Source organism: Phocoena phocoena, chromosome 4 (assembly GCF_963924675.1).
Source record: "Phocoena phocoena chromosome 4, mPhoPho1.1, whole genome shotgun sequence".
Taxonomy (NCBI): domain Eukaryota; kingdom Metazoa; phylum Chordata; class Mammalia; order Artiodactyla; family Phocoenidae; genus Phocoena; species Phocoena phocoena.
The window spans coordinates 22093260-22120309 of record NC_089222.1 but is presented as its reverse complement, the minus strand read 5'-3'; the positions used below and the strand labels follow the sequence as shown (position 1 = coordinate 22120309).

The 27050-nt window shown below is 46.8% G+C and overlaps 1 protein-coding gene across 1 annotated transcript; it reads left to right on the top strand.

Annotated features, from left to right (window-relative positions):
- The first annotated feature begins 4075 nt into the window (after positions 1–4075).
- RBP2 (retinol binding protein 2) lies at positions 4076–25333 on the top strand. Its single transcript, XM_065876490.1, has 4 exons — positions 4076–4148; positions 18701–18879; positions 23652–23753; positions 25283–25333. The coding sequence occupies exons 1-4, from the start codon at positions 4076–4078 to the stop codon at positions 25331–25333; spliced, it is 405 nt and encodes a 134-aa protein (XP_065732562.1).
- Positions 25334–27050: the final 1717 nt, after the last annotated feature.

Here is a 27050-nt window from a genome sequence, read left to right as displayed (position 1 = left end):
TTTTTGTATCCATTCAGCCAGTCTGTGTCTTTTGGTGGGAGCATTTTGTCCATTTACATTTAAGGTAATTATCGATATGTATGTTCCTATTCCCATTTACTTAATTGTTTGGGGTTTGTTATTATAGGTCTTTTCCTTCTCTTGTGTTTCCTGCTTAGAGAAGTTCCTTTAGTATTTGTTGTAAAGCTTGTTTGGTGGCGCTGAATTCTCTTAGCTTTTGCTTGTCTTAAAGCTTTTAATTTCTCCATTGAATCTGAATGAGATCCTTGCTGCGTAGAGTAATCTTGGTTGTAGGTTTTTCCCTTTCATCACTTTAAATATGTCCTGCCACTCCCTTCTGGCTTGCAGAGTTTCTGCTGAAAGATCAGCTGTTAACCTTTTGGGAATTCCCTTATATGTTATTTGTTGGTTTTCCTTTGCTGCTTTTAATATGTTTTCTTTGTATTTAAATTTCAGTAGTTTGATTAATATGTGTCTTGGTGTGTTTCGCCTTGGATTTATCCTGTATGGGACTCTCTGTGCTTCCTGGATGATTGACTATTTCCTTTCCCATGTTAAGGAAGTTTTCAACTATAATCTCCTTAAGTATTTCTCAGTCCCTTTCTTTTTCTCTTCTTCTTCTGGAACCCCTATAATTCGAATGTTGGTACATTTAATGTTGTCCCACAGGTCTCTGAGACTGTCCTCAATTCTTTGCATTCTTTGTTCTTTATTCTGCTTTGTGGTAGTTATTTCCATTATTTTATCTTCCAGGTCACTTATCTGTTCTTCTGTCTCTTTTATTCTGCTATTGATTCCTTCTAGAGAATTTTTAATTTCATTTATTGTGTTGTTCATCATTTAACCTCTATTTCTTATAAACATCTAGTGAATCAACAATTATAGCCTCCTTAGCACATGTTTACTTCATATCAGTCAGCTAACCTCTCATGTGGGCATAATGAGGGATTTTAGTTTTGGTTGAAATTAATATTTTTACATAAACAATCATGAATTAATACATGAATAAGAACATTTTTATTAAGTAAAATTTACATACAATAAAAAGGAAGAGATATCAATTGTAGAGTTTGGGTTTTGGCAATTTTCTTACAACAACCATCTCAACTGTAGCACATTTTCATCTTACCTCCACAAGAAATATTCCTTGTGCCCTTTCCTATTTCACCTTCTCTTCCCATACCCATTAAGCCATGGCCTATTTTATTACCATTACAGATGAGATTTGGTTTTTTCTAGACTTTCATATGAATGGAAACATGTAGTATGTGATTTTTTCTGTCAAGTTTCTGCCCCTCAGCATAATGTCTGAGATTCATCCATGTTGTTATATATATCAGGAGATTGTTCCTTTTACTGTTGAGCAGTATTCCATTGTGTGAATACACCACAATTTGTTTTTTTATTAACTTGTTGATGGATGTTTGGGTTATTTCCAGTTTGGGGCTATAATATGTGAAACTATTTTAGTTTTGAAAACCCTCATATTTTAATGAAGTTGGCTGAGTTAATAACTCTTATTCAAAAGTATTTCCCCTTATGCCTCTAGGATATTTTTCCATCACTGTCTTCCATCAGAGTTGTTGAGACGTCTGATACCATTTTAACTATTGTATTGTTTCTCTATAGGTAATCTATATGGTTGTTTTTGTTTTCTCTGTAAGATTTTAGAATTTTATTTGTATCTTGAGGTTCTAAATTTCCACCAGTGTGTTCTGTGGTATATATATCCTGGGTAATTTCCTTAGCTTTCTCTTCCAATTTACTAATTCTCTCCTCAGCTGTGTTTAATCAGCTGTTTAACTCCTCTATTACCTTTTTACTTTTAATGACTATATTTTTAAATTTCTACTACTCTCTGGTTATTTTTAATCTATCTTTTAAAAGAATCATTTTATCCTTTTTTATGTTTTTAAGTGCTTTTAAATTTCTTTAATTTTAACATACTTATTTTATACTTTATATCTGACAATTTTTATTATCTGAAGCTCTTGGAAGTCTAATTGGACTGTATGTTTCTGCTGGTGCTCACTTTTTGGTGGATTATTTTCATGTGTGTTTTGCAATTTTGGATTATGTGCTCACAACTGGCATGGCTTTATCACAGAGAGTTCTGGTTGGTCTGGGTTGAAGTTGTGTCACTCCAGATAGCTTTTACATTTACTTCTTTCTAGCAGCCTATAAGTATTGTAAGCTCAAGACTGCATTTATTTTAATATATTGACTACCAGGCAGCATAAATTCAAACCCCAAACTAGAGTCAGAACAGCAAAGTACCTTTTTTTTAACTCATGTAGAACCCAGGCCAAATAAATTTTCTTGTTGTCTCTAGGTAGATTTTGATTATTTCACACTCTCAATGAGGGATTAGTCCATCAAGTATTTTGGCTTTATGCAAGCATCTCAGTTTCAACTTCCTGCCTTACACAGGGTAAATGACCCCCAACCCCACCCCCATGCCCATTAAAACCTAAGTCCCTGGCTTTTTGCAACTGGCAAACACATTCTTGTCCCTGGTCTCCTCCCCTACGTGGCCAGCTTATTGTTACTTTCTTGCAAGGGAGGCCTACAGGGAACTCAGGTAGGAATCGGAATCTGAGCCTGGAGGGGAATACCTAGCTCCCAGGAGGCTGAGTGCTCAGCTTACAGCAGATTCTGGCTGGACCTCAAAGGATGAAGCCCAAGGCTCCCTATCTGTCCACTTTTGATGCCTTCACTCATTCCATTTGTAGTGAAGTTGTCCTTTACTCCCCTCTTCCCTTCATCCTACATTGGTCTTTTGAAAACAGCTGGGTCAATTTTTACTGTGTGTCTTTCTGACTCCAGTATATTTACTGAAAAATAAATGTGTCGTTTTATACCTCTCAAACCACACACAGCAGAACCATTTGCTTAGATTTCATAGCACGAGGATATATACATTAGAGCTTCAAAGTATCAAGATTAAAACTGGGGACTCATGGTTTATCCATCTCAGCTCACACCTCCATTCTTCAGAGTGTAGGAGCCCCTGCTCAAGCCCCAATTCTCAGAACCACGTGTCAGAGCAGTAAGCCAACCCATTTTCTGACCCACTGGGATAGCCAGTATGGAGAACAGTCCTGAACCGAGAGTCCTTGACCAAATGCCAGCCATGAGATTCACCTTAGTCAGGTGATCTTCAGCTTTTTCCTGGGGTCTAAAGCAGAGTCCCACTACCCTGCTGCCCTCCATCTGGCCTCCCTCTGGGTCCTGCTTGCTTTTAGTAGATTCATGCTCTGAGAAAATGCTTTTCTTGAGTAACCCCACTGCGTAGATGCTCTCAGGGTACCTTGCTGGGAAGCAAGTGAGAATCAGGTTCTCAAGTCAAACCACAACCCAAGCTGCCCTTTCCAAGCTGAACTTAGCACACTGTCTTAACAAAGCTCTTTTCCTTAGAAAGAACTTTGGAGCCAGACAGGCCTGAGTTTGAATCCCAGTTCGGCCACTGACCAGTAGTTATTAGGCATGTGATTTAACCTCCTTGAGCCTTTCTCACCTGTAAAATGGAGATGGTTAAACATAGCTCAGGGCTCTTGTAAGAAAACAAGATGAAGGGTGTCTCCTGCCCAGCGCAAAGTAGAGTAGATGCCCACAGGCGTGAGTTCCCATCTTCGTGACTTTACCAGCCAGGCCAGAAGTTCTGGCTACACAGCTGAGAGACTCCAGGTTTGAAGCCTGGGATCTGATGGCCTGTTGTGCATGTTGGGTGGGTACTGGGTGTTTGCTGCACAGAGTATTCTGCATGGGGCCAGGGGCTCTGTGGGAGCCCAGCCAACCAAAAATGAGCTATTCCAGGCCTTGTGTACGTTGGAGGTCACAAGGACGCCCACGCCGGGCCACGTCAGGTTTTGAGCATGGGTTGCTCATGGTCCTGCTGAATTTTGCAAAGGAAAGGAAAGTTCCTTTGGGCTGTGCTTTTGACCTTTGAGCGTGTTATCTTCAAAGCCATAAACCTGGTCCGCTGGATTATAAAAGTAGCTCATTCTAACACGTTCGCCCTGCAGCCTGCTCCTTGCCGTCCAGCACACACCCACGGTAACCAAAGGCCACCACCATGACAAGGGACCAGAATGGAACCTGGGAGTTGGAGAGTAATGACAACTTTGAAGGCTTAATGAAGGCTCTGGGTAAGGGGGTTGCCAGAGGTGGGAAAGGGGGAGGAGGTGGGAAAGGGAGAGGGAGGGCACTGTGGAGCTCCCCAGACCTGTGTTCAAGCCTCACTCCTCGCTCTTTACCAGCTGTGTAATATCAGGCAAGTCACACTCATTCTCTGAGGCTCAGATTCCTCATCGACAAGTTGGGAGCAATAATAAATGAGGCTATGTCTAGAATGTCCTTGGCGTACAGAAGAGATTCACTGAACGGGGGAGGCACACGCACGCATATGTGAGGAAAGCCAGACTTGTGAGGAAAATGCAGTAGCTCCCCTGCCTTGTGATTGCCATCTCTTAGATAACAAGTTGGATCTGATATGATGCACAAATGACCCCTGCATTGCTCTTTCATTAGTCTTGTAGTGGAGAAGCACAAAAAAGAGTAGATAACAAAGCTCTCAGCCTAGAGAAAATCAGGCTAGGAAAGGCTTTCATCATATACATCAAACAACTCACTGCTCACCTGACTTCTGAATTAGGCTCCAAGCCAGGGGCTCCATCACCATGTATCCTGAGTTGACTCTCCTGTGGGATCTCTTGTGGGGCTGGCAGAAAACACACAAAACCAGAGCAAGTGGGCCCACACAGGGGAGCTCACTTTTGGGGGCAGATATTATAGGCCAGGCCCCGGCAAGGAGCATTGGCTGCCTGTCCTTATTTCTGCAATGACCTCCTGATCACCTTTTCTAGCTTTAGATCTCTCCGCATAGGGAGTTCCCAGCTGGAACTTCTCTACGTGAAGCATGAGAAAAAAGGGCTGCGGGTGCGATCTGAGACCCAATAATTTGGATGTGATGATGGGAAGTCTCATCAGGAATGGGAATTGTGGGTTTTTCTGTGCAAATCACTTCTAGCTTGATGACACTTCCACCGTGTCAACAAACAAGGAGAGCTCATGTGACATGTTTTGCAATTTACAGAGGTTGGAAATTTCTTCATGTACTTTAGACATGTTTACAACACTGGATAGCTTTTTTCCCCCTCCTGGCTGCAGAATGTTACCAATATACTTGGGAGAGGGGGGAGGAGACAAAGATCCCCGTATCAGAACCCTAACCCTGTCGCCCCTGCTTTTAGCACCCTGAGTGAGACTAGAAATGGAGTCCTGCTTCCATACGTGAGTAAATGGGCTGGATATGAGCTCAGAACTAGAATTCTGAACAAGATCATACAGAAGAGGAAACAAAACCAGTGGGCCAGCTGAGGCTTTCTCTCTGACCTTGACCAATATTTTAACCTTTCCGCACCAGTCTCCTCATCCACCAGATAGAGAAATAACACCAGCCTTGTTTCTCCAGATGATGTTAGTGGTTGTTTTGAATGATTGAAAGTACTTTAACAAGAGCTATTTGGTGGTTTCAAGCTTTCAGCAGTGAACTGAACAAGCCCAACTCAGGGAATATAATAAGAAAGCAATTTTGTGTCCTTTGTTGCTTATTCTTAAATTATATAAAGTCCTACGGTGGCTTTAGGTACAAAATCGAGTCTCAGTTTAGTTTTCGGCTGTACAGGTTGGGCCCCTGCAGCCCCTCTTTCTAGTCTTAAGGTGAGAGGCAAGCACTCCTGTCACCATCCCCTATTCCTTCTGGGGGATGCCGGGATGCAGGGCACCCTGTCAGCTCTGTGCAAAAAAATCCTCTTCCTAAAAGCAGCCTTCCTCTGGACTCTTTCACACCCACTTACACCCTCCTTGTGCAGGAGGGGTGCGTGGATCGTGAATGTGATGTTTGGATGTCTCTGTCCAGGAGGTTTTGGAGGGAGTGGCCTTTCCAGTTCTCCTTGGTATCGGACACCTCTTATCTCAGAGCTACAGTCATGACTTCCAATTCAACAACTTAACTACATTGATTTCACTGTAATGAGCAAACAGGTTGACCCCTTTGTACGAGTCTCTGCAGTGGAGAGGGGTGGGCTCCCACTTTCCTGATGGAGATTAACACCATAGAGGGTGGTACTAGCTAAACCCAGAATGTGGATGTGCTTGGTGCCTCGGTTTACCCAGCTGCTGATGGCCTACAGTATCTCTCAAGGGCTCAGTCAGAAGCAGCCGGGTGGGGCTGCCTCCCACAATTGAATCTGCTGAAAGCAACCCAGCAGGAACTTCCCTGGTGGCCCAGTGGTTAAGACTCCATGCTTCCAATACAGGGTATGTGGGAACTATGCCATGTGGTGTGGCCAAAAAAAAAAAAAAAACCAAAATGCAACCCAACAGATCTGTACAATTTCCTCCACATCCACCCCACAAGACAGGGGTTGCTTTCCCAACACTGACAAGTCAGTGAAGCTTGTCTTCTTGCCCTTTTGAGCGCGAAGCCCTTCGCATTTGGGAAAAACATATGTGGAGATCCTCCCAAATCCCCAGACATGAAAATATCACTAAGTATAACTCCATTCCCTGCCAAAGAGCTGTCTCTTTCTTAGATGTTAATCCCTAGCACCAGGGAGTTGGCTTTCTCTGTGGGCCTGGCGGCTGGTTCCCTAGGAAGGAGATACTCCTGTCGAGAGGTGGGTCTGGGGACAAACTGTCTTTGTTCCCAGTTGGTGACTCACTCCACCCCCCCGCCTCCCCACATGACCTGGCTGCCAGCCTCAGCAATGACACATCAGGGCAACCTTTGGGTTTGCCCCAAATTTTCAAAGTCATTCGTTGTTCAGAGAATGGGTGACAAGGGTAGATTGTACCTCCTCTCCTGCCTTCTTAGATCTCCTGTTTCCTGAGGCCCTAGACTCTTTCTTGGCAGTGAGGAGAGCAGCTGGTGAACTCCTCTACCCTGAGGAAGCTGTCATGCCCTGAGGTCCTCCTTCAGCTTGGATCGGGGAGTCAGGGAGTGGAGAATTGGTCTTCAGTCTAAAGGGCAGACCTCTCAAAGTGAGGTCCCCATGCTGTGAAAGAACACTTGGAGAGAGTCCATTCACTCTGCCCTGGAGTGAGACCAGCACTGCACGTACCTGGGGAATCATTCAGCTTCTTTACCAAAGCTTTAGACGACGCCCGTGGAAGCCAGGGACGGTGCCATCTGCAGCAGGCCCGGGCCCAGCCTCTGTTCTCAAGGAGCTCAAACTGGTGCAGGGAGTCAAGCTATAGCTGTGTACAAATTGCATTCCTGTTCTCTATTATAGTGTGATAAATCACCCCCAAAACGTGGTGGCTTGATTTTATTATACAGTGATTTTATCATCGTCTCTCATAGTTATGGGAACTGACCAGGTTCACATAGGGGGTTCTTGCTAGGAGGCTCTCATTCCATTGCGGTAGGACAGTGGCTGGGGCCAGAGCCATCTCAAAGGCTTCTGGCTCCTGTGTCTGACAGTTGGTGCTGGCCAGCCACTGAGACCTCAGAAGGGGCTGTGGATATCTAAACGTGGTGACCCATGTGGCCTGCGTTTCCTCATAGCACTCTGGTTGTGCCTAAAGAGACAGGAGGCAGCAGCTGAATGACCTTTTATAACCCAGACTCAGAAGTCACACAGCATCACTTCCGCCATATTCTATTGGTTGAAGCAGTCATGAGCCCACCCACATTCAAGGGGAAGGTACATAGACCCCGCCTCTCAAAATGTCAAAATCCTATTGTAAGAACAGCCTGTAGGATGAGAGGTGGTGGTATTGCAGCCATTAAAGAAAGTATAGTCTGCCACAGATGGGACAGTGGGTGATTCTGTCCCTTGGGCCTGAAAGGGCTGTGGTGACAATAGAACAGTGGTGACCGGAAGTGTGTGCGCTGAATGGTGATGGATGGTAACTAGACTTGTGGTGGTGATCACTCTGCAGTCTATACAGACGTTGAATTATGATGCTGTACACCTGAAATGTACATAATTTTTTAAAACAGTGTGTGTGGCAGTGAGGGTGGAGGGAGCTACAATAGATGGATCGTTGAGGGTTTCCTGAGTACTTCTGGGTGGGGTTTTGAAGGAAGGAGAGGAGTGCTCTACACAAGGATAGAGTCAGGTCTGGACCTGTAAGCATGTGCCAAGGTCAGGCTGATGAGGATGTGGGCGGCCAAAGGAAGCAGAAGCCATATTACCAGGAAGTGAAGTGCAAGGGCGGCCGCAGGGGTAAGAGGAGTCAGAGAGGTACCAGGGCTGGATCTTGAAGCGGTGTGACACCATGTGTGATCATCACCCAGGGACATCAGGTAAGGAGAGGGTCCTGGGAAGAACAGTGTACAGAGGAGAGAAGGGCCATGATCACACTGACAGCCAGGGCGTGAATAGATCAGCAGAGACAGTCAGAGAACTGAAGGAGGAAGTGGCTGCAGTCGTCCTGGGAAGAGGCGAGAGCAGTGTCAAGGAGGGTGTCCAAGAGGTTGTCCATAGCCGGAAACTGACTAGATTTGGTAACTAAGTGGAGAAGAAGCAGGGGGTGAGCCTAAGAAATAAAACCCCATCATGTAACTTTAATCAGGAAGACAGGAACGTATAATGGAAGGCATCTGTTCCAAAAGTACTCAGGGACTTCCCTGGTGGTCCAGTGGTTAAGAATCCACCTGCCAATGCAGGGGACACGGGTTTGAGCCCTGGTCCGGGAAGATCCCACATGCCGAGGGGCAACTAAGCCCATGCGCCACAACTACTGAGCCCGTGCGCCACAACTACTGAAGCCCGCGCGCCTAGAGCCCATGCTCTGCAACAAGAGAAGCCACCGCAATGAGAAGCCCGTGCACCGCAACGAAGAGTAGCCCCTGCTCGCCTCAACTAGAGAAAGCCCACGCGCAGCAATGAAGACCCAGCACAGTCAAAAATAAATAATAAATAAATAAATAAAAATAAAAATACTCAGTTAACATTAAACTTAGACATATTTTAGGAAATCTTTGTTCAATAATTTGTAACCATTAGGAAAAATCCAGTTCTCTTAATTCACAAAAGAAGGTGGGGATCATCTTCTATGAAGAGCATCTTTTCATTGAAGTCAACATGTACAGATTTAAAAGAGCAGTGGCGGGGCTTCCCTGGTGGTACAGTGGTTGAGAATCTGCCTGCTAATGCAGGGAACATGGGTTCGAGCCCTGGTCTGGGAAGATCCCACATGCCGTGGAGCAACTAGGCCCGTGAGCCACAACTACTGAGCCTGCACATCTGGAGCCTGTGCTCCGCAACAAGAGAGGCCACGATAGTGAGAGGCCCGTGCACCACGATGAAGAGTGGCCCCCGCTCCCCACAACTAGAGAAAGCCCTCGCACAGAAACGAAGACCCAACACAACTAAAAAATAAATAACTAAACAAATGTGGGGTTAAAAAAAAAAAAGAAAAGAATTTAAAATTAATCAATATAATCATAAATAGCATGTAGGTCAAATAATAAAAAGAAAAAAAATAAATAAAGAGCAGTGGCTACTGCAAAAAGTCCTAGTGGATCTCTGGAAAATTCTACCAGGAGAGCGGTAACCTTAGAGGCTGAAGTCAAGCAGTGGCCACCTGAGTGGTCTTTGCTGGGAAATCTTTCCTAATTACCCACAACGTTCAAAAGCCTGTCCTGACTGTAAGGGGCCAAAGTGTAACATCAGAGGTGAGCGCATGCACAAAACGTTCTCAGGCCGTGATAAGATCGTGCTAGCGTGAGCTTTCTATACATTGTGTCATTTAATTAATTCAGTTTCAACAAATGCCTCGAGCACCTGTGACATGCCAGGAAGAGCTCTAGGCATTGGTGAAGCGGCGGTAAATGAGGCAACACGTTCCCTGCCCTTGCGGAGTGGGAGAGAGACGGGGTAATGGTTTAAGACTCTTTGGGTAGTGGTAAGTGCTTTAAAGAAAATAAAAAGGAATTCTTGGGTGGAGAGTGATGGGTGGTCAGGGAAGGTTGTCTGAGGAGGTGACGTTGGAGCCGAGGCTTGAATGCTGTGAAGTGTTGTTCCGGGCACAGGGCACAGCAAAGCCTGGCGTGTTGGGCGTGTGGTGAGCCCAGGGGTAGGTCAGGCCTTATGATGGGCAGACTTAATCCATCTTATTCATATTCTTTAAGGTTCGCTATGACTACAGCGTGAAGAATGAATCACAGGAGGGCAAGACTAGAAACACGGAGGCCCGTTACGGAAGCTTCTGTGTTGTTCAGGCAAGAAATGATGATGGTTGGTTTAGGGTGGTGCCCAGGGCTGGAGAAGAGAGGACAGATTCAGTGTATATTTTGATGGTAAAGCTGACAGGGCTTGCAGATAATAATGAAGCGAGAGGAAATGGAAGAAATGAAGACGGCCCCCAGGCTTAGGCCTGAATAGCTGGGAAGGCTGTGGCCCTATCAGCTGACATGGGGAAGACATGGCGGGGAGTGAGTTTGGACAGGGGTGCCAGACAGGCGGGAATGCGTTAAGAATTCTGATTTACATCTTTTGATTACAGATGCCCATTACCCATCCAAGTGGAGTATTAAAATTGGCATGTTGATATAAGATCTAGAGCTTAGGGTAGAGCCAGGGATAGAGCCAAAGGAATGCTTGCCATTTTAAGGAGTGAGGAATCTGAAGGTCAGGGAAGTGAAGGAACTTTCCTGGGATCACTTGTGGCTGGAAACTGGTGTTGCTCAGAGAGGAGCCTGGTCTGCCTGCTTCTAGCCCCCAAGCACTTGCCATAGCTCGGTTCCAGGTGCAGGTGCTAAGCGTGGGGTTAGGGGAGGGGGAGCTTCGTGCTGAGCAAAGTTCATCAGGATGGGGACCTCCGGAGCAGGCGGGCAGGACCCTCAGATACATTGCAAGAGGGTCACTCGGAGTCCCTGGGTAAAAATGAATGAATGAATACATGAATGAATGAATGAATGTCTGATTAGCCAAAGAGGAGTTAATTTCACGGCATTTGGATTCCTGCCAGTGCTCACAAGTCAATAAAGTTGGACACTGGCCAAAGACTTTGCTTGTGTGGCACCTAGTTGGACCTTCAAACAGGGACAGTGCTGTAGGTGGGAAAAGCCCAAGTGAAGATAAGTTTGGTCCCTTCCTATGGGTCTCCCCTGGCGTGTAGTGGCAGCTTCTCCTCCTCGACCCCCATCCCAATGGTGCAGACTAGATTATGTAGGGGGGGAGGTGAAAAGTACAAGGGGAGCAGGGAGGCACCCCAGGGTCTCCAGCCTGCCTCTGCTGGCTAGGCAAGGGTTTGAATGCATTTGGAGGTGTCCCTGAGGGTAAGAGAGAAGGAGGCAGGAAGGGGCAAAAACAGTTCCTCTTTCCATGGATTATCTGGAGGAGGAAATGACATGGAAAGACGGAGAAGATTGCTCTTCCACTCTGCTTCTCACAATGCCTGAGTGCTGAGGATTTGTGAAGTAAGGAGTTCAGGTTCGAAGCCCGTGGAAGCTGCACTTAGAATGGGTTCCAGGTTTCATAAGATGAAAACGTGTGTATTTCTGCTCTTTAATTTACAAATCGCGTCTACCTTTTTAGGCTACAACTTTAGCTTTTTCCACAAGCATATTACAAAGCATTTTAATGTTGAGTAGCATACTCATATTTCAACTTTATGGCCTGCATTGTTCAAAATGCAGTTATGAAAAGTATGCTTTAATACTTAAAGCTTTTAAGTATTAAAGCATACTTAAAAAAGTATGCTTTAATAAACACTTCAGTGTTTTCGTTTTTTCTTCTGCAGCAGCTATAAGCCATATATATTATTCAGAAATAGCTTGCCTTTGTACGTTTTCCTCTGAGATAGAAATTCATTTCACCTGGCTATAAATCAGGCTCGGAGATACCTTTAATCCAGAAAAGCAGATGAAACATATTTGATAACCCTGGTGTTCAAACACCATACCAGGAAAATAATTTTCCCTGCAAAGTACAAAGAGTAAGTGTTTTTGTAGTCTGTGTGTGTATGCCTGTGTATTCTACAGCTGCAGTTAAACGTTTCCTTTTGATTAGAAATATCACAAATCCACCAACAGAATGTTTGGCTTCCTTCCTTGGAGTGGAGCAGAGGTGTCATGATTAACTAGCCTGCGCCCACAGTGAAGGGTAGCCAAGAGGCCAAGCCATTTTTCAACCCAGAGAAGAAGCAATGTTTGATTCAATTTGCATAGAGCCCCTAGTAAGATTCCCCGGCTCTGGTCCGAAAGACTGACTGGGGGTGGTGTTTCCAGGACAAACCTCTTCTCTTGGCAGTAGACGTTTTTAGCTGTGATCTACCTCTCTGGGCAACCAGGGACAAGCAGTAATTTCCATTTGGGGAGGCTTAAACACAGTGTGTTTTAGTGGTGAACAATGAAGAGAACGTGTTTGTAGGCAAATTGCCAGGAGTGCTGTCCTAGCTGGGCAACTCTGAACCAGCCACTTAAATTCTCTGGGCTTTGATTTCCACATCTGTGGAGTGAAAATTGACTTGCTCTCTGAAGACCACTTAAACTTAGACTTCTAAATTTCTCTGTAATTCCCAATTCTTCCTTAGTACAGTTGACCCTTGAACAACAGTGGGGGCGGAGGCAGCAGTGGTGTGTTAGGGGCCCTGCTCTCCGTGCAGTCAAAACCCTGTGTGTAACTTATGGTTGGCCCTCCGTATATATGTGGTTCCTCCGTATCCGTGGTTCTGCATCCATGGATTTAACCAACCGCAGATGGTGTAGTTCTGTAATTACTATTGAAAACAATCCACATGTAAGTGGACCCGTGCCGTTCAAACCCGTGTCTTTCAAGGGTCAACTGCAGTTTTGCCTGGTGCCCTCCCCTCCGTTTCATCTGGTTAACTCATGACCTGTGGTTTTCTTTCCTCAACTCCTAACTGTGTCTCCAGCATGGTTTAGCACAGCCTAAACTTCTCCTCACTCAGCACAGAGGGCTAGAGCAGGAACTAAAGTCGTTTCTACCCTTTGGTCAACCTATGGAATGAGGAAACCAGTCCATGCAAAAAAAAGGTTTGGCCAGGCTGGATTAAACGCCCATGTGACAGGCCAGGGCTACGTGACGAGGGAGGGGGTAGATCAGCCACCATTCTGACTGTTTCTTCAGAGTCCAGGACACTTGGGCCGCAGGGAATGGCAGATGGCTGTGGAGATGCATAAACATGGCCTGAATATTTCACTCTGGACTGAATGCCGATCTGACCACTGTTTGACCAGAGGGCAAAAGGCCAAGGAGTGGAGGCCAATGTGCATCAAATACCCCCCAGCTCCTCGGCACTGTGTAAAGCATTTTTGCCATTATTTTAACTGAATCCTTACATAAATAACCCTATGAGATAAGCTTTCTTTTCCCCATTTTACTGTGAGAAACAGGCTCAGAAAGGGAAAGTGACTTCTCTGAGGTCACAAAGATGGGAGATCAGAGACAGGATTTATGCCTGGATCTGACCCTCACTCTTTTATGCCAGAAGTTCTAAACTTTGGCATGCACAGAATCGCTTGGAAGGCTTATAAAAACAAGAGGGGCCCAACCCCCGTAGGTCTAGGGTGGATCCCAGAATTTACATTTCTAAGAGGATCCCACGTGCTGTGGCTGCTGCCAGCCCAGGGGCCTCACTTTGAGAACCACCATCCTAGACCACGGTGCCCACGTTAACCAAACCATAAGTATCTCCTGAGCTCCTACTGTGTGCGCAGCCCTGGGCCTGGTTCTGTGGGGACACGGGAGCAAAGAGACAGCATCATCCTTGAACTCACAGAGGTGAGACTTGGAGAAAAAAATAATAAACCCCACGAAAGAGAGGGAAATGCCAGGTAGTACCTCCTGTGGGTTAAACCCTGGGCCTGGAAAGCAGGTGAGGAAGGAGGTAAGAAAGAACAGAACATGCTGGAGCAGGCAAGGCTGGGGCTGGGAGGAGAGGGGCAGGGATTCAGGGACCAGATGTGCAGGGAGTATCTGGAAAAATGCAGAGGGCTTCGAGGAAGCCAGCTTATGAGATCAGGGAGTTGATTATGATGGTGCCAGCAACTACCGCTTATGGGGCCATTATCACAAGCCACCAGCCACTGGGCAGATCTCTTCACAAACACCATCAAATTTCATCCTCAAAATAGCCTGATGCAATTAGTAATAACTCTACTTATAGCTACTGGCTCTCTGCTGCTTCCAGATCTGGACCCTAGTGTCCAGCGATGGAGCTGAAGTTAGATGTCACCTGGCCCTTTAGGCTGTGTTTCTGGGGCAGAAGGAGAGAGACACGAATTGGAGTGTAACACGTTAGCCTCTGCCTAGCACAGGCACATGTTTATACTGACTAGAATGCAGAGAACATTCTTTTGCAGGTTTTAGCAGCTTTAAGGAAGGATTCATTGTGAAGTCAGATATAGTTGACCACTTGGTCCTGTCTAGTCTTCTCCTTTCCAAACAGGCCAGCAGTTGCCTTAAACAAGGGATATTACCATAATTTCAGGGACCAAATGACAGAGATAAATGCCTCAGAAAGGGGTTTGTCAAACTTTCCTGTATTATGTTCTGTGGAACCCTGGCCAGCTGGAGATCCCAGCACGGAGGGTTCTACAGCCACCTAAGATTGGGAAAGGCTGCATCTTCTGTCCTGCTCTTGGAGTTACAAAGCATTTTTCCCAGATTAAAATCTCTGTGAAATTCTTCAGTATAGAAAGCAGTCAGCCTGTCTTGGTTTTAATTGCTCATTTCTCAAACTTAGCTGATCATGAGCTCCCCTTTAAAAAAATTTTTTGACCACCAGTCTTTTATAGGCTGAGTCCATGGCAAATACAATGGGGCACCCTGGGCTCTATGAATGCTGGCCTAGATGCCTAGGAAGGTTCACAGCAGCAGAGAGAGCATTTATCTACCCCTATGTCCTGGGGCCTGCAGGCTGTGTGGCTTGGACCTGCCCCAGTACAATTTTTTTTTTTTTTTTGGCAGTATGCGGGCCTCTCACTGTTGCGGCCTCTCCCGTTGCGGAGCACAGGCTCCTGACACGCAGGCTCAGCGGCCATGGCTAATGGGCCCAGCCGCTCCGCGGCATGTGGGATCTTCCCGGACCGGGGCACAAACCCGTGTCCCCTGCATCGGCAGGCGGACACTCCACCACTGCGCCACCAGGGAAGCCCCCGGTACAATTTCACGTGCCACAAAGCTGAAGCTATCAGAAAATGTCCAGCGTTGGAACGTGGTTGCTCCAGCTCCGAATTCTTGTAGAGCCCTAAGCCTAGAAAACAATTGCTGTCTGGTGGGGGCAGTGTGCATGAGCCCTGGAGAACATAAGCTGCCCCAAACAGAGAGGGCTCATCCAGCTGGATCCAGAAGCCCCTGTGGCTCCAGGGGGGAAACGTAGAGTCAGAAGTTACTGGTATCTTGGGCAGCCACTGGAAGTGCACAAACTGGGGTGGTCTGACGTGATGGGATGGGTCAGCCCAGAGCTCGTGGAGCACGGTGCTGGCCCTGGAGCCAGGCCATCCTGGGTTCAATTACCACCTCTACTGCTTCCTCACTATATAATCGAGGGCAAATGACACAGCCTCTCTGAGCCAGGCTCTTCACTGGTAAAATGGAGAATAATATAGTACTTACCTCGTGTGTTTCTTGGGAGAATGAAGTGAGTGAAGCTTCCCAAGGGAGGTTCCACTATGGGACAGCATTCCTGGTTGGTTAAAAGGCATGGCTAAACTATCACCCCAAATACTACCAAAGGTCCACACAGCATGGCCCCCAGAGTCACCTTACCTAAAACTTAGCTCCTAAGTTCCCCCATAAAATTCTTTACCTCTCTGCTTCTACCTTGGTTACCTAAACTCAGAACCTCTATTTTCACCTCCCAGCTTGATCTTCCACACATCCTTCCAATAATCAAACCCTTGTGATTGCTTTCCACCTGTGTAATCTTAGACAAGTCACTTAACCTCTCTGGGCCTCCACGTCATCACCTATACCATGAGGGATTTTGGCGAGCAAAAGGACCTCAGTCCTTGTCTTCTTTGAGGAAAGAATTCAACAGAGACCAAGATTGTAAAGTGGGCACAGAGTTTATTAGAAGCACAGTACGTGTGGGAGAGCACACAAGCAGTTTACTTAGGGCAGAAGCAAGTTACACACTCGAGGGAGAAGAGTGGGGCGTCCTTGGGAGTGAGCGGCACGCAGTAGGGGCAGCTTAGGTTGTTAACATGGGGTTAATCTTCTGGGGCTTAGATGAGGTTGACTCCCCTTTTCCTCCCCTGTGATTGTGTCATCGGCAGTTCCTTATTTGGACTTCCACCAGGCACCATTCTGAATCCTTCCCCTGAGCACCTAAGCGAAACCCACAGGGGTGGGGATGGGGTCAAAACGGCAATGCTAATGATATTATAATGATATTACAATACGGCCAGGGTTACTAGAGGGCGACTTGAGACCCCCCTCTGTGCATGTGTGGGGCTGAGAAGTCCTCTCTGAAGGCAAGAATGAGGAGGCTGCCAGTGGGCTCCTTTGTCTTTCATCCGGTCATCAGCCACCTGTGTGTTTCTATCGCACAGACTCCACGGTTTTCATGGGCAGAGTTTCTTGCTCAGATGTTACAAAGTTTCTGTTTTGGATGCCATTCCTCCATGTGTCCTGGCCTCGTTAATTGCAAAACAAGGAGGTGGCTTTGCCTTCTCCCTAATACCTATGCACGAGGAGGCTGTGCTTGGGCCCAACCTTGATTTTTCCTACCTCATGAGGAGTAGGTGCTTAAACAGTAGCTTTCAAATTTCTTAAACCATTGAAGTCTTTCTCCAAACAGCCCCCTGAAAGGAAATCCAAGGTTTAAAACCACCCAGAGATTCAGGGTCTGAGATGAAGCTCAGAAATCTGTAGTTTTTAACATCTTCCCAGGTGATTCTGATGGGCAGCCATTGGTGAATTCTTAGACCGGGCAAGTTCTCAACCGATGGTAGTGAACAATAGTTGAACAAAGCACTGGCGTGTATACACCAGCTCAGGCCAACTCGAACCTATTTCTCTTTTCAACTTAGGATACAGGTATATAATCCTTTTACCTTCTGGGTTGCCTGTTATTACTTGAAATTATTCCCTGACTTTATACAATTTAGAGTCCAAAAGACCAGCCAAGGTCCTTCCTGGATTCTGCTGTGGTCCAAGCATCCAGCTTGGACCTCTTCTTCTTGGTCCTTTAGGAGAAGGAAGGTGATAATGACCAAAGAGGGATTCAGGAAGAAATGTGTCAGAAGGGAAATGGGGAAAGAGGGTGAGGGAAGTGATGCTTGGCTACCAGGGAAGGACAGCAGAAGGGGTGGGGATGCGACCATCGGAGATGTTCATTCTCCGAATTGAAAGCGGCTCCATGAACTGTTGGTAACTGCTGGTCTCACTCATGGGCACGCTAGTATTTATCCCCCACCAGACAGCACACAGTGTGGAGTTTAATCACCTACTACCGTGGAGATGAAGCTGCAATTCTCAGAGAAACGGCCCTCAGTGAATCTGAACTGTTCCTACTTTTGAAGTCGTTATTACCTTGGGTTATGAGTGAATCAATCTCAGTGTTTTTTGAAATCTTCCAGGTAAACTTTCTTTAAAAAAAAAAATTAAAGATTTATATTGGCATCCGAAGATATCTGGAGAATTCACAGGCATAAAGGAGGTCAAAGGTCAAATATGATTTGGCTAGAGACAAAAAGCTTAATGATGTTTGTAGCAAGGGTAGAGATGTAGCAGTTCCAGTATTATCCTGTTTCTACCTCATTTCTATAGGACAGTGACATTTTGGCTTGGGTGACATTTTATACACAATCAGAGGTTAGCAGGAGGTGGACTCAGCACTTAGCTTAGGAAGTAAAACACTCTATTGAAGGGCATGTTCCCTTTTACTTACAAATGGTCTCTCAGAAATGAATAAGATTTTCTTTAAAATATCAAGGCAAAAAAACAGATGTAAATGGAGTAGATGCGGCAAAACCTTGACAATTGTTGAATCTGCATGATGGGTGTGCCGGGTTCCTTGTACTCTCCCCTCTACTTTGGTTTGTTTGAAATCTTTCATAATAAAAATATAAACAATGATTCATCTTTTCCTTAAAAACAACAAAAGAAATGTCTGAGCAAGTGTTTATTAAGTGTCTGAAATATGCTTAAGCTGCGCTGGGGCCATGACTGAGGCAGAGCATCCCCCAGATCTGCTGTAAAAATTGAAGTTTGTAGGTATTCTTCCCTTCAGTGGGCATGAAAAAAAGATCCATCTTTACCCAGGATCTAGACTGGTTATTTTTAAACAGTCTTTTTCCTTTTAAGCCATGAAGTCTTCTGTTCAGCAAACTCTTAGGAGGAAACCAATTATGTCAAATAGATAGAAGGGAGCTGCTGTGAGGGCAGGGGCATGTGCGTGTGTATATGTAGGCGTGTGCGTGTGTATATGTGTATGTGCGCATGGGTGTGCACACACACACACTGGGGAGTTGCAGCTCAGGGGTGCTACCTCCCCTCCCACCAGGGCTCCCGAGGAGATGCCCAGGGACCCTGGGTTTCCCGACCATTGACTGAGATGCCCAAACTGGCCGTGTGCAAGACAGCTCTCGTTTCCCACTTGAGCAAAGAATGTGGCCGGCCTGAGATCTGCATCTCTGGTCCTGTTTGGCCTTGTTAAAGAAATGAATGCGTCTGGCTGAGCACATCATAACCTCCACAACTCCCTTTGCCAACAGATATTGATTTTGCCACCCGCAAGATCGCCATCCATCTGGCTCAGACGAAGATCATTGAGCAAGACGGCGATAACTTCAAGACAAAAACCAACAGCACATTCCGAAACTATAACTTGGATTTCACAGTCGGGGTGGAGTTTGACGAGTACACGAAGGGCCTGGACAACCGGAATGTTAAGGTACTGACCAGAGTGGAGTTTTCATCTGCACGGTCTTGGTGCAGGGGCTGGCTGTGTAGCTGCACGACGAAAAAATGACAGAAACAACCTGGGAGGCATCAGGAGAGGGGGACCAGAATGGACTTAATGATGCTGGCAAGAAGCAAGTATCGAAAGTTTAGTGGGAAGAAGCAGGCTGGCTTCTGCGTGAAGCTTATAAGCCAAGGAGGTATTAAAGGATGCTGACCCCTCCAGGATCCAGGGTAGGAGGCCAGCTCATACACTGACATGGGCCTGGCAGGCAAAGCAAAGAGGCCAGGTGGGCTCATAGGGAAGGACGTTGACGGTGCCAGCGGGATAGCATAGCTTCCTCCTGGGAGCAGCTCCCCAGCAGCAGTCAAGCATTGCCATAGAGGACTGAGGCCTCGTGTTGCTAGAATTTTTTTTTCTTTTCAGGAGCTGTTGAGCATTCATATGTTCTTATATGAACTATCTCAATTTTAGATGATCCCAACTGATTTAATTTTTTTTTTTTTTTTAGGAAAATGCAATGCAAATCACACCAAAAAATCAGTAGACTAGATGAAGTCAGGCTTTCTCCAATCCTAGAAACTCCCATAAATCTCTGGCAAGCTTATGGCTTCAGTCTCGGCCTCACCTTAACTCTCAGGTCACAATCGAGGAAACCCTCCATGCATCAAAAGGCACACTTCTAGCCGCTTGAAGCTTTTGGATGTAGGGAGGCCCCTAAAATGAGCAGAGAACTCTGAGTGCAGAGTGGGGAGTTATCTCCAAGCCCGAGAACTGGAGTCTGCAGAGTAGGCAGGCCCGCATCCAAGGGGCTCTTTGTGAATAAGACAGAGGTTGGTAGCAGCGGGGAGAAGTAGGGCAGTGGTGGGAAAGGCGGGGCCATCGGCAGGTCCCCTCTCCTCCTGCATCACCTGGTGGTATCACAGCCCAACAGAAATGGGGGAAAATCCAATCTCAGCCGCATTTAAGGATTCCCGCACCCAAATCTTAGCATCTATACAAGAACGCCGGGGACTGCACGGTCCAGTGCAAGCCCATGTGGTTTATACAGGAGTGGGCAGCTTGAGCCCTTGTGGCACCCACTCCCTCTGTGCCAACGCAGCCACCAAGACCTCTGCCCTGGCTCCCAAGCTGAGGACGGCCGGGCTGAGATTCCTGTGCCCAGGTATCCATGCTCTCAAGCCTGCAGAGGGCCACCCTCTCAGAGCACCACAACGAAGCAGGACCCACCACCCTGCCCTTCCCCTTTCCCCATGAGCCCCACTCCCCCCAGAACCCCACTCTCTTCTGGTGCTTCCAGGAGTTCCTTCCAAGTCGAAGTCTCAACTCTTCCCCCAAAGCTCTGGCTGCTCTCCCGGGGTGGGGAGGAAAAGCTGTCATCATTCTTTGGGGATGATTCTAAAGCCAAAAGAGCAGGACATATTTTATTTCTCAATCAAGTTGTCCCGCCACATTGATTATCTCAGCCAATGAGTCAGGGTTGAATGACGTTTGGGCTCCTTGAAAAGAAAAGTGGGAAATGGAAAGCCCTTTGGAAATGCTTCCATCAAACCAGTCTTGGCAGGAGACGCTAAGCTCCCGAGCTCCGGAACGGCCCCTTGTAAAATCCCGCCCCGAGGAGTTGCTGGATCGGCAAGCTTTTCAGAGCTGTGTGGCTGCGAGGCCAATTCATCAGACACCAGAAATGATAGGAAAGTCAGTCTCAGAATCTTTGCAACTCTCTGCTGTTCTAACCTAATCAGTTCCAAATGATCCATTTTCCCCTTGCTTCTCAGTTTGGGGCGTGGGCTATTGAAAAGCAGGCCTATCCTCTCTGACTCATTTTTTATCACCTTTGATGGTGGAGAACTCACTCTTACTGAAATAAGTCATGTCCTTTTGGCCCTTCCTGACCCTTAAAGGGTTCCATTTGTTAACACCTAGGCTTCTGCCTCTCCCTTCCATGCTCTGTCCTCTCTGAGTTCCATCCTCTCTCCAGGATCGGCTCTTAGCCCTGCAGAGAGAGATAATCCCCTTTCTCACTTCTGGTGTCTGCTTTGCCTGAAGCAAAAAGCCAGGGCTAACAAACACACACACACACACACACACACACACACACACACACACACACACGAGACTGAGGAGTACTCAGACAGAATTTGCCCAGCCCCCAGCAAAGGGCTGTTCCCATGAGAATCACAACACAGAGCAGGTGCCCTTGGCACTACCTTCTTCCTGTAACTTGACTGCAACCCTTTAGCTGGAGAGGCACGGCAGGGAGTGGGTGAGTCTCTCTCTCTGATTACTTTCTGTTGCCCACCCTTGGTGGCACACCCAAGTGCACAAAAATCTTGCGTCTGTGTGCATGTGTGCACTTGCGTGTGCGTGTAGTGCTCCTCTACTCTTGTCCTCGTATTCTCCAGGACTCCACTTCTTAACTCCTTGGTCACCCTCACGAGCCCCTCTGAAAGAGGGGAGACAGATATTCATTCAATCAACATGCGTTAGGTGTCCTTGATGTACAAGACAATATGGGCTGGGGGATTGGAAGACACAGACCTTGCCCAAATAGAAGACGTGAGTCCTTTCTCATCTACGTGGGAGGGATCTCTGGAATATTCCAGACAACATCTCTCTTCCAGAAGAGGAAAGAGAACAACCTATGAATTAAGCTTCTCTAAGACATTCGAAACTGTGAGGCTTAAGATGGTCCTAAAGGAGGAGGAGACATGTTATCTTTAGAAAACATGTAGAATTTTACTTTTAAATTAATTTGGGGAATATTAATACATATGCATGCTTTAAAAAAAATTAAACACTAAAAAGTGAAACTTCCTTCCTATCCTGGCCCCCAGCTCCTTAGTTCCCTCCCCAAGGGACAATTACTATTAAGGGTTTTTTTTTTTGCCTCCTTGGAGAGAATGCGTACAAACATATGCACGCGTCCCCATTGCTCCTTTCTTTTACGCACGTGGCCCTCCTCCTTGCTTTTTTAACTTAAACTATACACTATGGAGACTGCTCTTCTCTGTAAGTGCAGAACTGCCTTCTCCTTTCAAGGGCTACGGAGCCGGGAGGAAGCACACCGTATTTAACCAGCCGCCACTGATGCAATTTATGAGGTTTCCAGGTCTTTGCTGTAACAAACAACGCTGTGATAGGCTGAAGAGTAAAATAAGGAGGAGTAAAATTGTACCTAAAATATATAATATGGTCAAGGTCAAATATTGCTTTAGAAACAGGTAGATTTAACAATCTGTAGAAAACAGATATCTACCAAAAAACAGACCTGAAGTGAATTTTAAAAAACCCAAAAACACGGGTTCGTTTATCACCAACTGGGTTTGCAAGATAGGGAGAAAAATAAACGCCTGGTCCTTAGCATACTATTGTTCATAGAGGCGTAATATGGTTTTGCACATACTTGGAAGAAAACCAACTCACATCAGGATCATTCCCGAGAAAGGGCAGCACCAAGACACCACCACTGCCCGGATGGGAATGATACCGTCAACCTCACATGCAAGCCTAATGTGGACACAGAGGTGGGTGGCCTTGAAGGACCACTTAGGGATAGTACACATCGTCCCTTGGCAGGTACTAAGACAGGTAAACTGGGGGGAACAGGAGGAAGAGGAACTGGGACAGGGTGTGAAATTTGTAAACATGCAAATTTAGTAAGAGGGGTTAGAGCCTCTTGTGGTTCAGCCTCTTGTGGCTTCTCCAACCTGCTGGTCAACTCAGCCTTGCTGTCCAGCACAAGCTCTGCATCTCTGCTGCCTTCCCTGTGCTAATTGATCAGCATTGCTGCCTGGAGGAAACCCAGGACCAGGAGAAGGTCCATCTCCCGGTTCTGGATGACAAGGCTGGCTTTGGAGCCATATGTGCAGCCCCCTGCTAACTAGGTAGCTTCCCTGCCTTTATTATTGCCCTACAGTGGGCAGTCCTCACAATGTGTTTCCTGTAGGGAAAATTCTCAGAAGTAAAATTTCTAGGTCAAAGAGTATACACAATGTTATATTTTGAAAGGTAATGTAAAATTGCCCTGCAAAAAGATTCATACCGATTTATATATGCACCAGCCCTGTATGAGGGTCCATGCTTCTCGGTACCCCCTCCAACCCAGTGTATTATTAGACTCTTTGATCTTTGATCACAGGATGAATTGTATCTGAAAAACAAACAGACTTCACTTGCATTTCTCTTGTTATAAGGGAGGTTGAATATATTTTCTTATGTTTAAAAGCCATTTGCTAGGGTGTTTCGTTTTGTTTTGTTTTTCCTTGTAAGCTGTTGGTTTGGTGTCCTGTGTTGAAATTCCTATTAGGTTAATGATTTTTTCCTTATTGATGTACAGGTGTCCTTTGTATGTAAGGAAATCAGGTCTTTGTCTGATATGTGTTACAATTATTTTTCCCAGTTTGTTATTCATCTATTGACTTTGAGGTATCTTTCCCTTCCAGAAATTTTACGTTGTGACATAGTTAAATTCATCATCTTTTCCCCCACCGATTTGGAATGCTGTCTTTACCATATGGTAGAATGGAAGAGTAGAAGTCTTTCAAAGAGAATAGAACTGGCCAAGATAAGTCGGTCTGGCTAGAATGAAGGGTGTATGTGGAAATGAGGCTGGTGGGCTGCTGGCGTGGCTGTGGCTGAGAGCTCTGCTCTGGGGACGGAGCAGAAGCCCAGGAGTGGCTGCAGGAAATGCAACTGCAGGTTTACATGTGTTCAGTCCCCATCAAGACCATACATTTGATTTGCCTGGAAACCTCTCATTACAGACTCTGATCACCTGGGAAGGTGACGTCCTCGTGTGCGTGCAGAAGGGGGAAAAGAAGAACCGAGGCTGGAAGCAGTGGGTCGAGGGGGACAAGCTGCACCTGGTAAGTCCCCAGCTCCCCTCCACTCTGCTTATGCCAACCACCGGTTCACCCAGCCAGGCGCTTTGACAAGAACAATGGCCATGCCCTCCTCCCCTAAGCTCCAGCCAAATGCGTGTGGTCAAATGCGTGAGCCATTCCCATCTGGCTCAGGGGACTCCAGGAGGAAATCTATATGGCTGTTTCTCTGAATGGCTGAAATTAAAAGGAAAGTTCAAGATGCTGAGTTAGGAAGCCGAGATCCAAGGAGAAAGGCAGGGAACCTGTCAAAGGTCAGCCGGGGAAAAATGCGAGGCACAGAATTAAGATGCCCTGGAGGAGGGTGAGACCAGGCCTCCTGAGTGATGTGAGCCTAGGAAGGAGAGGGGTGGCGGCGGGCTCGGGACGCATGGGAGCAGGTTGCACTGGGAACTGCCTGTAGACCGCAGGCACTGGCCTCCTATCCTAAGCTATGTCCACCTGATCCCAAAATATTCTAGTTTAATTTGACACCGGAACAGAGCAGTTGGAATAAATTATTTCTGATTTCCTTGTATAAATTATATCCATCTAGATAGCTTAATTTTTCACCCTTCAGTCTTTAAGGCAAGTGATTTGTCCAACATTCAATAGTGAGAAATCTTTCACTCCTTCATGCATTCAGTCACTCGTTTGTTAAATGAATGGCTCATTTAATGGATGGCTCTTCATTCACCTGTGGAGTCAAGCAGGTACCTGGCTCTGGTGTCAGTATTCATGTCACAGGGTGCCCTTCAGAGCCAGCCTTGCCTCACCTGAGTTCTTTATTTCAGAGACAATGTCAATTGGTGATAAATGGGAGGCAGTCACTGTTTTCCATCGACAGTTTTCCCTACCTGCTCCAGTTTGGAAGGTGGATTTTTTTTAATTGTAGTACAAACCCCAACTGTCCCTGTGGCTAAGCCAAGGGATTCATCAACAACTGCAATGATTTTTGTGGTCGTTCCCACACTCGTGTTTTTCCTCTCCTCCCTCAAAGGGTCACGAGGCGCAGATAAGGCCTGGGGGCTCCCTCTGTCCAGATGTCTGCCCAGGCAGGCCTGGGGGAGCCCTTCCGCAGCCCGTGCCCTGTCATTGCCTGTGCTGCCACCAACCAACGTTCTAATCACCAGAGGCCAGAAAATCCACAGGGTGCAGGGACAGCTCACCAGGTGCTTGCCTTCCAAATGCTCCCCACTAGATCCTGCCCTTCTTTGTGGCTTTGCTGCCTTTTATAAATTAAGCGATGTTGCTTTAATCACGAGAGTAGGAGAAATCCTGCTCAAGAGGATAATTTCTTTGCATTTTTCATTTTTATAGTTGTTCAAGCTCAATTCAAGTGTCAAAATCAAATTACTGCTACCTGCAGGGCATGCCAGCTGATTGGGTCTCTGAGAGGCTCTTTGCGCAGAATGACTAAGTGTCCTCTTTATTCCGGCTCCTCCCCCACCCCAACTCACAGACACCCAGAGGGCTGGGGGTGGGCGGAAGGAAGGCCTGGCTTGTTAGTCACTCACCTGCTTCTGATGTTGCAGGAGCTGACGTGCGGCGACCAGGTGTGCCATCAAGTGTTCAAGAAGAAGTGATGGCCGTGAGAAGTGGGCCCCTTGTCCCCAGCTTCCCCAGAGCCTCTCGAGGAGCCCCATGTCTCCAGATGACCCCTCCCCAGTCTTGCCTTTGCTCACCACAGCCTCAAATGACCCTCAAAAGCACGCGCTCCATGCTCCCCATGAAGAGCTCTCGGCTGGCTTTGGGGAGCAGCCGCAGAAACCCCCTACTCCTGATAGAGCCCATGGAGGCATCTGGATGGGTTTTAAACAGAACGAGTGTGTAACAGTGAGAGACATAGCCATCCTTCCTTGAAAACTGGCATTAAACGAGAAAACAAAAATCACTCCCATACTTTGAAACCCTTCCATCTATTCCCCTTTATTTCTAGAACCGTCACTTTTATCCGCAAGCAAAAGAGGTCATTGCCTGCATGGTGGTTTTCTGTGCAGCTTCTGTTGTTTAGTTTTCAGTTTAGTTTAGCTTCGTTTCTTTGTCGTTAGTTTGGGTGTGGGGTTGTTTTACCTGGAAACACTCTCTGGCCAGCACAACGTATCCCCTACTAATTCTTGGACATTGCCTATTGGAGATTCTTTCCTATGGATAGCACATTTATTTCTCCAAGATCCTATTTTAGGAAGCATACGCTTTCCAGTTTGTACTTTCCCTTAAGGAGCCTGAGTTGGCTCTACCTCTAAAGGCCTCTGCAGGTCTGCAGTATCATCTGCTTTTGGTCCAGGCCAGTCCTTTGCCCTTCAGCCCTGGGCAGACTTTCACCCCTGCAGAGGGGTCACCAAGCTCTGCCAGGTAGCCTTAGTTCAAGCCCTGTGCTCCACTTCTTAGCTGGGTGACCATAGGCACATCATTTGGACTCTCTATCCTTGTTGATCTCTTCTATAAAATGGAGAAGACAAAAATAGCATCTCCTCCACTGGGATGGGTCACTGTGAGGATTAAGTGAGTTAACACGTACAGAGTGCTTGGAACAGGACCTGGTACGTGGTAAGGGCTCAGTCCCTGCTAGCTCTGGTCATTATGTGGATCTACCCCCTCCACCACCTTCGGGGTCCAGATGAGTGGATGCTCAGTAGCATAGGTCAACACCTCCGAGACTTCCTGCTGCTTCCAGATCATTAGGTTCGTTACTCCGAGGCAGCATTGTATTTTCCTGCTGGATACGTAAATGGAATAGTGCACCTGGAACAGGAGAGTAGTCAACAGGGATGGATTTATGGCGGATTGTTCATGGGATCCTGAGAAGGCACTGCAGGTCAGAGCCATCTCTGTATCCTTCTGTAGCAGAGCCTGGAATCCCACCATTAGACAAGCACTGCTTTTGAAAGGTAGGTTCATGCCAGGAGGGATAGCAGGTGGTATTAGCACCCTCTGGTATGATTTTTTTTTTTTTTTTTGTGGTACGTGTGCCTCTCACTGTTGTGGCCTCTCCCGTTGCGGAGCACAGGCTCCGGACGCGCAGGCTCCGCGGCCATGGCTCACGGGCCCAGCCGCTCCGCGGCATGTGGGATCTTCCCGGACCGGGGCATGAACCCGTGTCCCCTGCATTGGCAGGCGGACTCTCAACCACTGCGCCACCAGGGAAGCCCTCTGGTATAATTTGAATGATCACTGATCCTGAACATCCTAAAAGGAGAGAAAGGTTGTCAGCTGCCCACGTGACCCAGGGCCAGCCTTCGCTCAAGCGCTTGTGATAGGCGGCCGCGACGTGGACATCCTGGCAGGCCGTGCTCCCCAGCA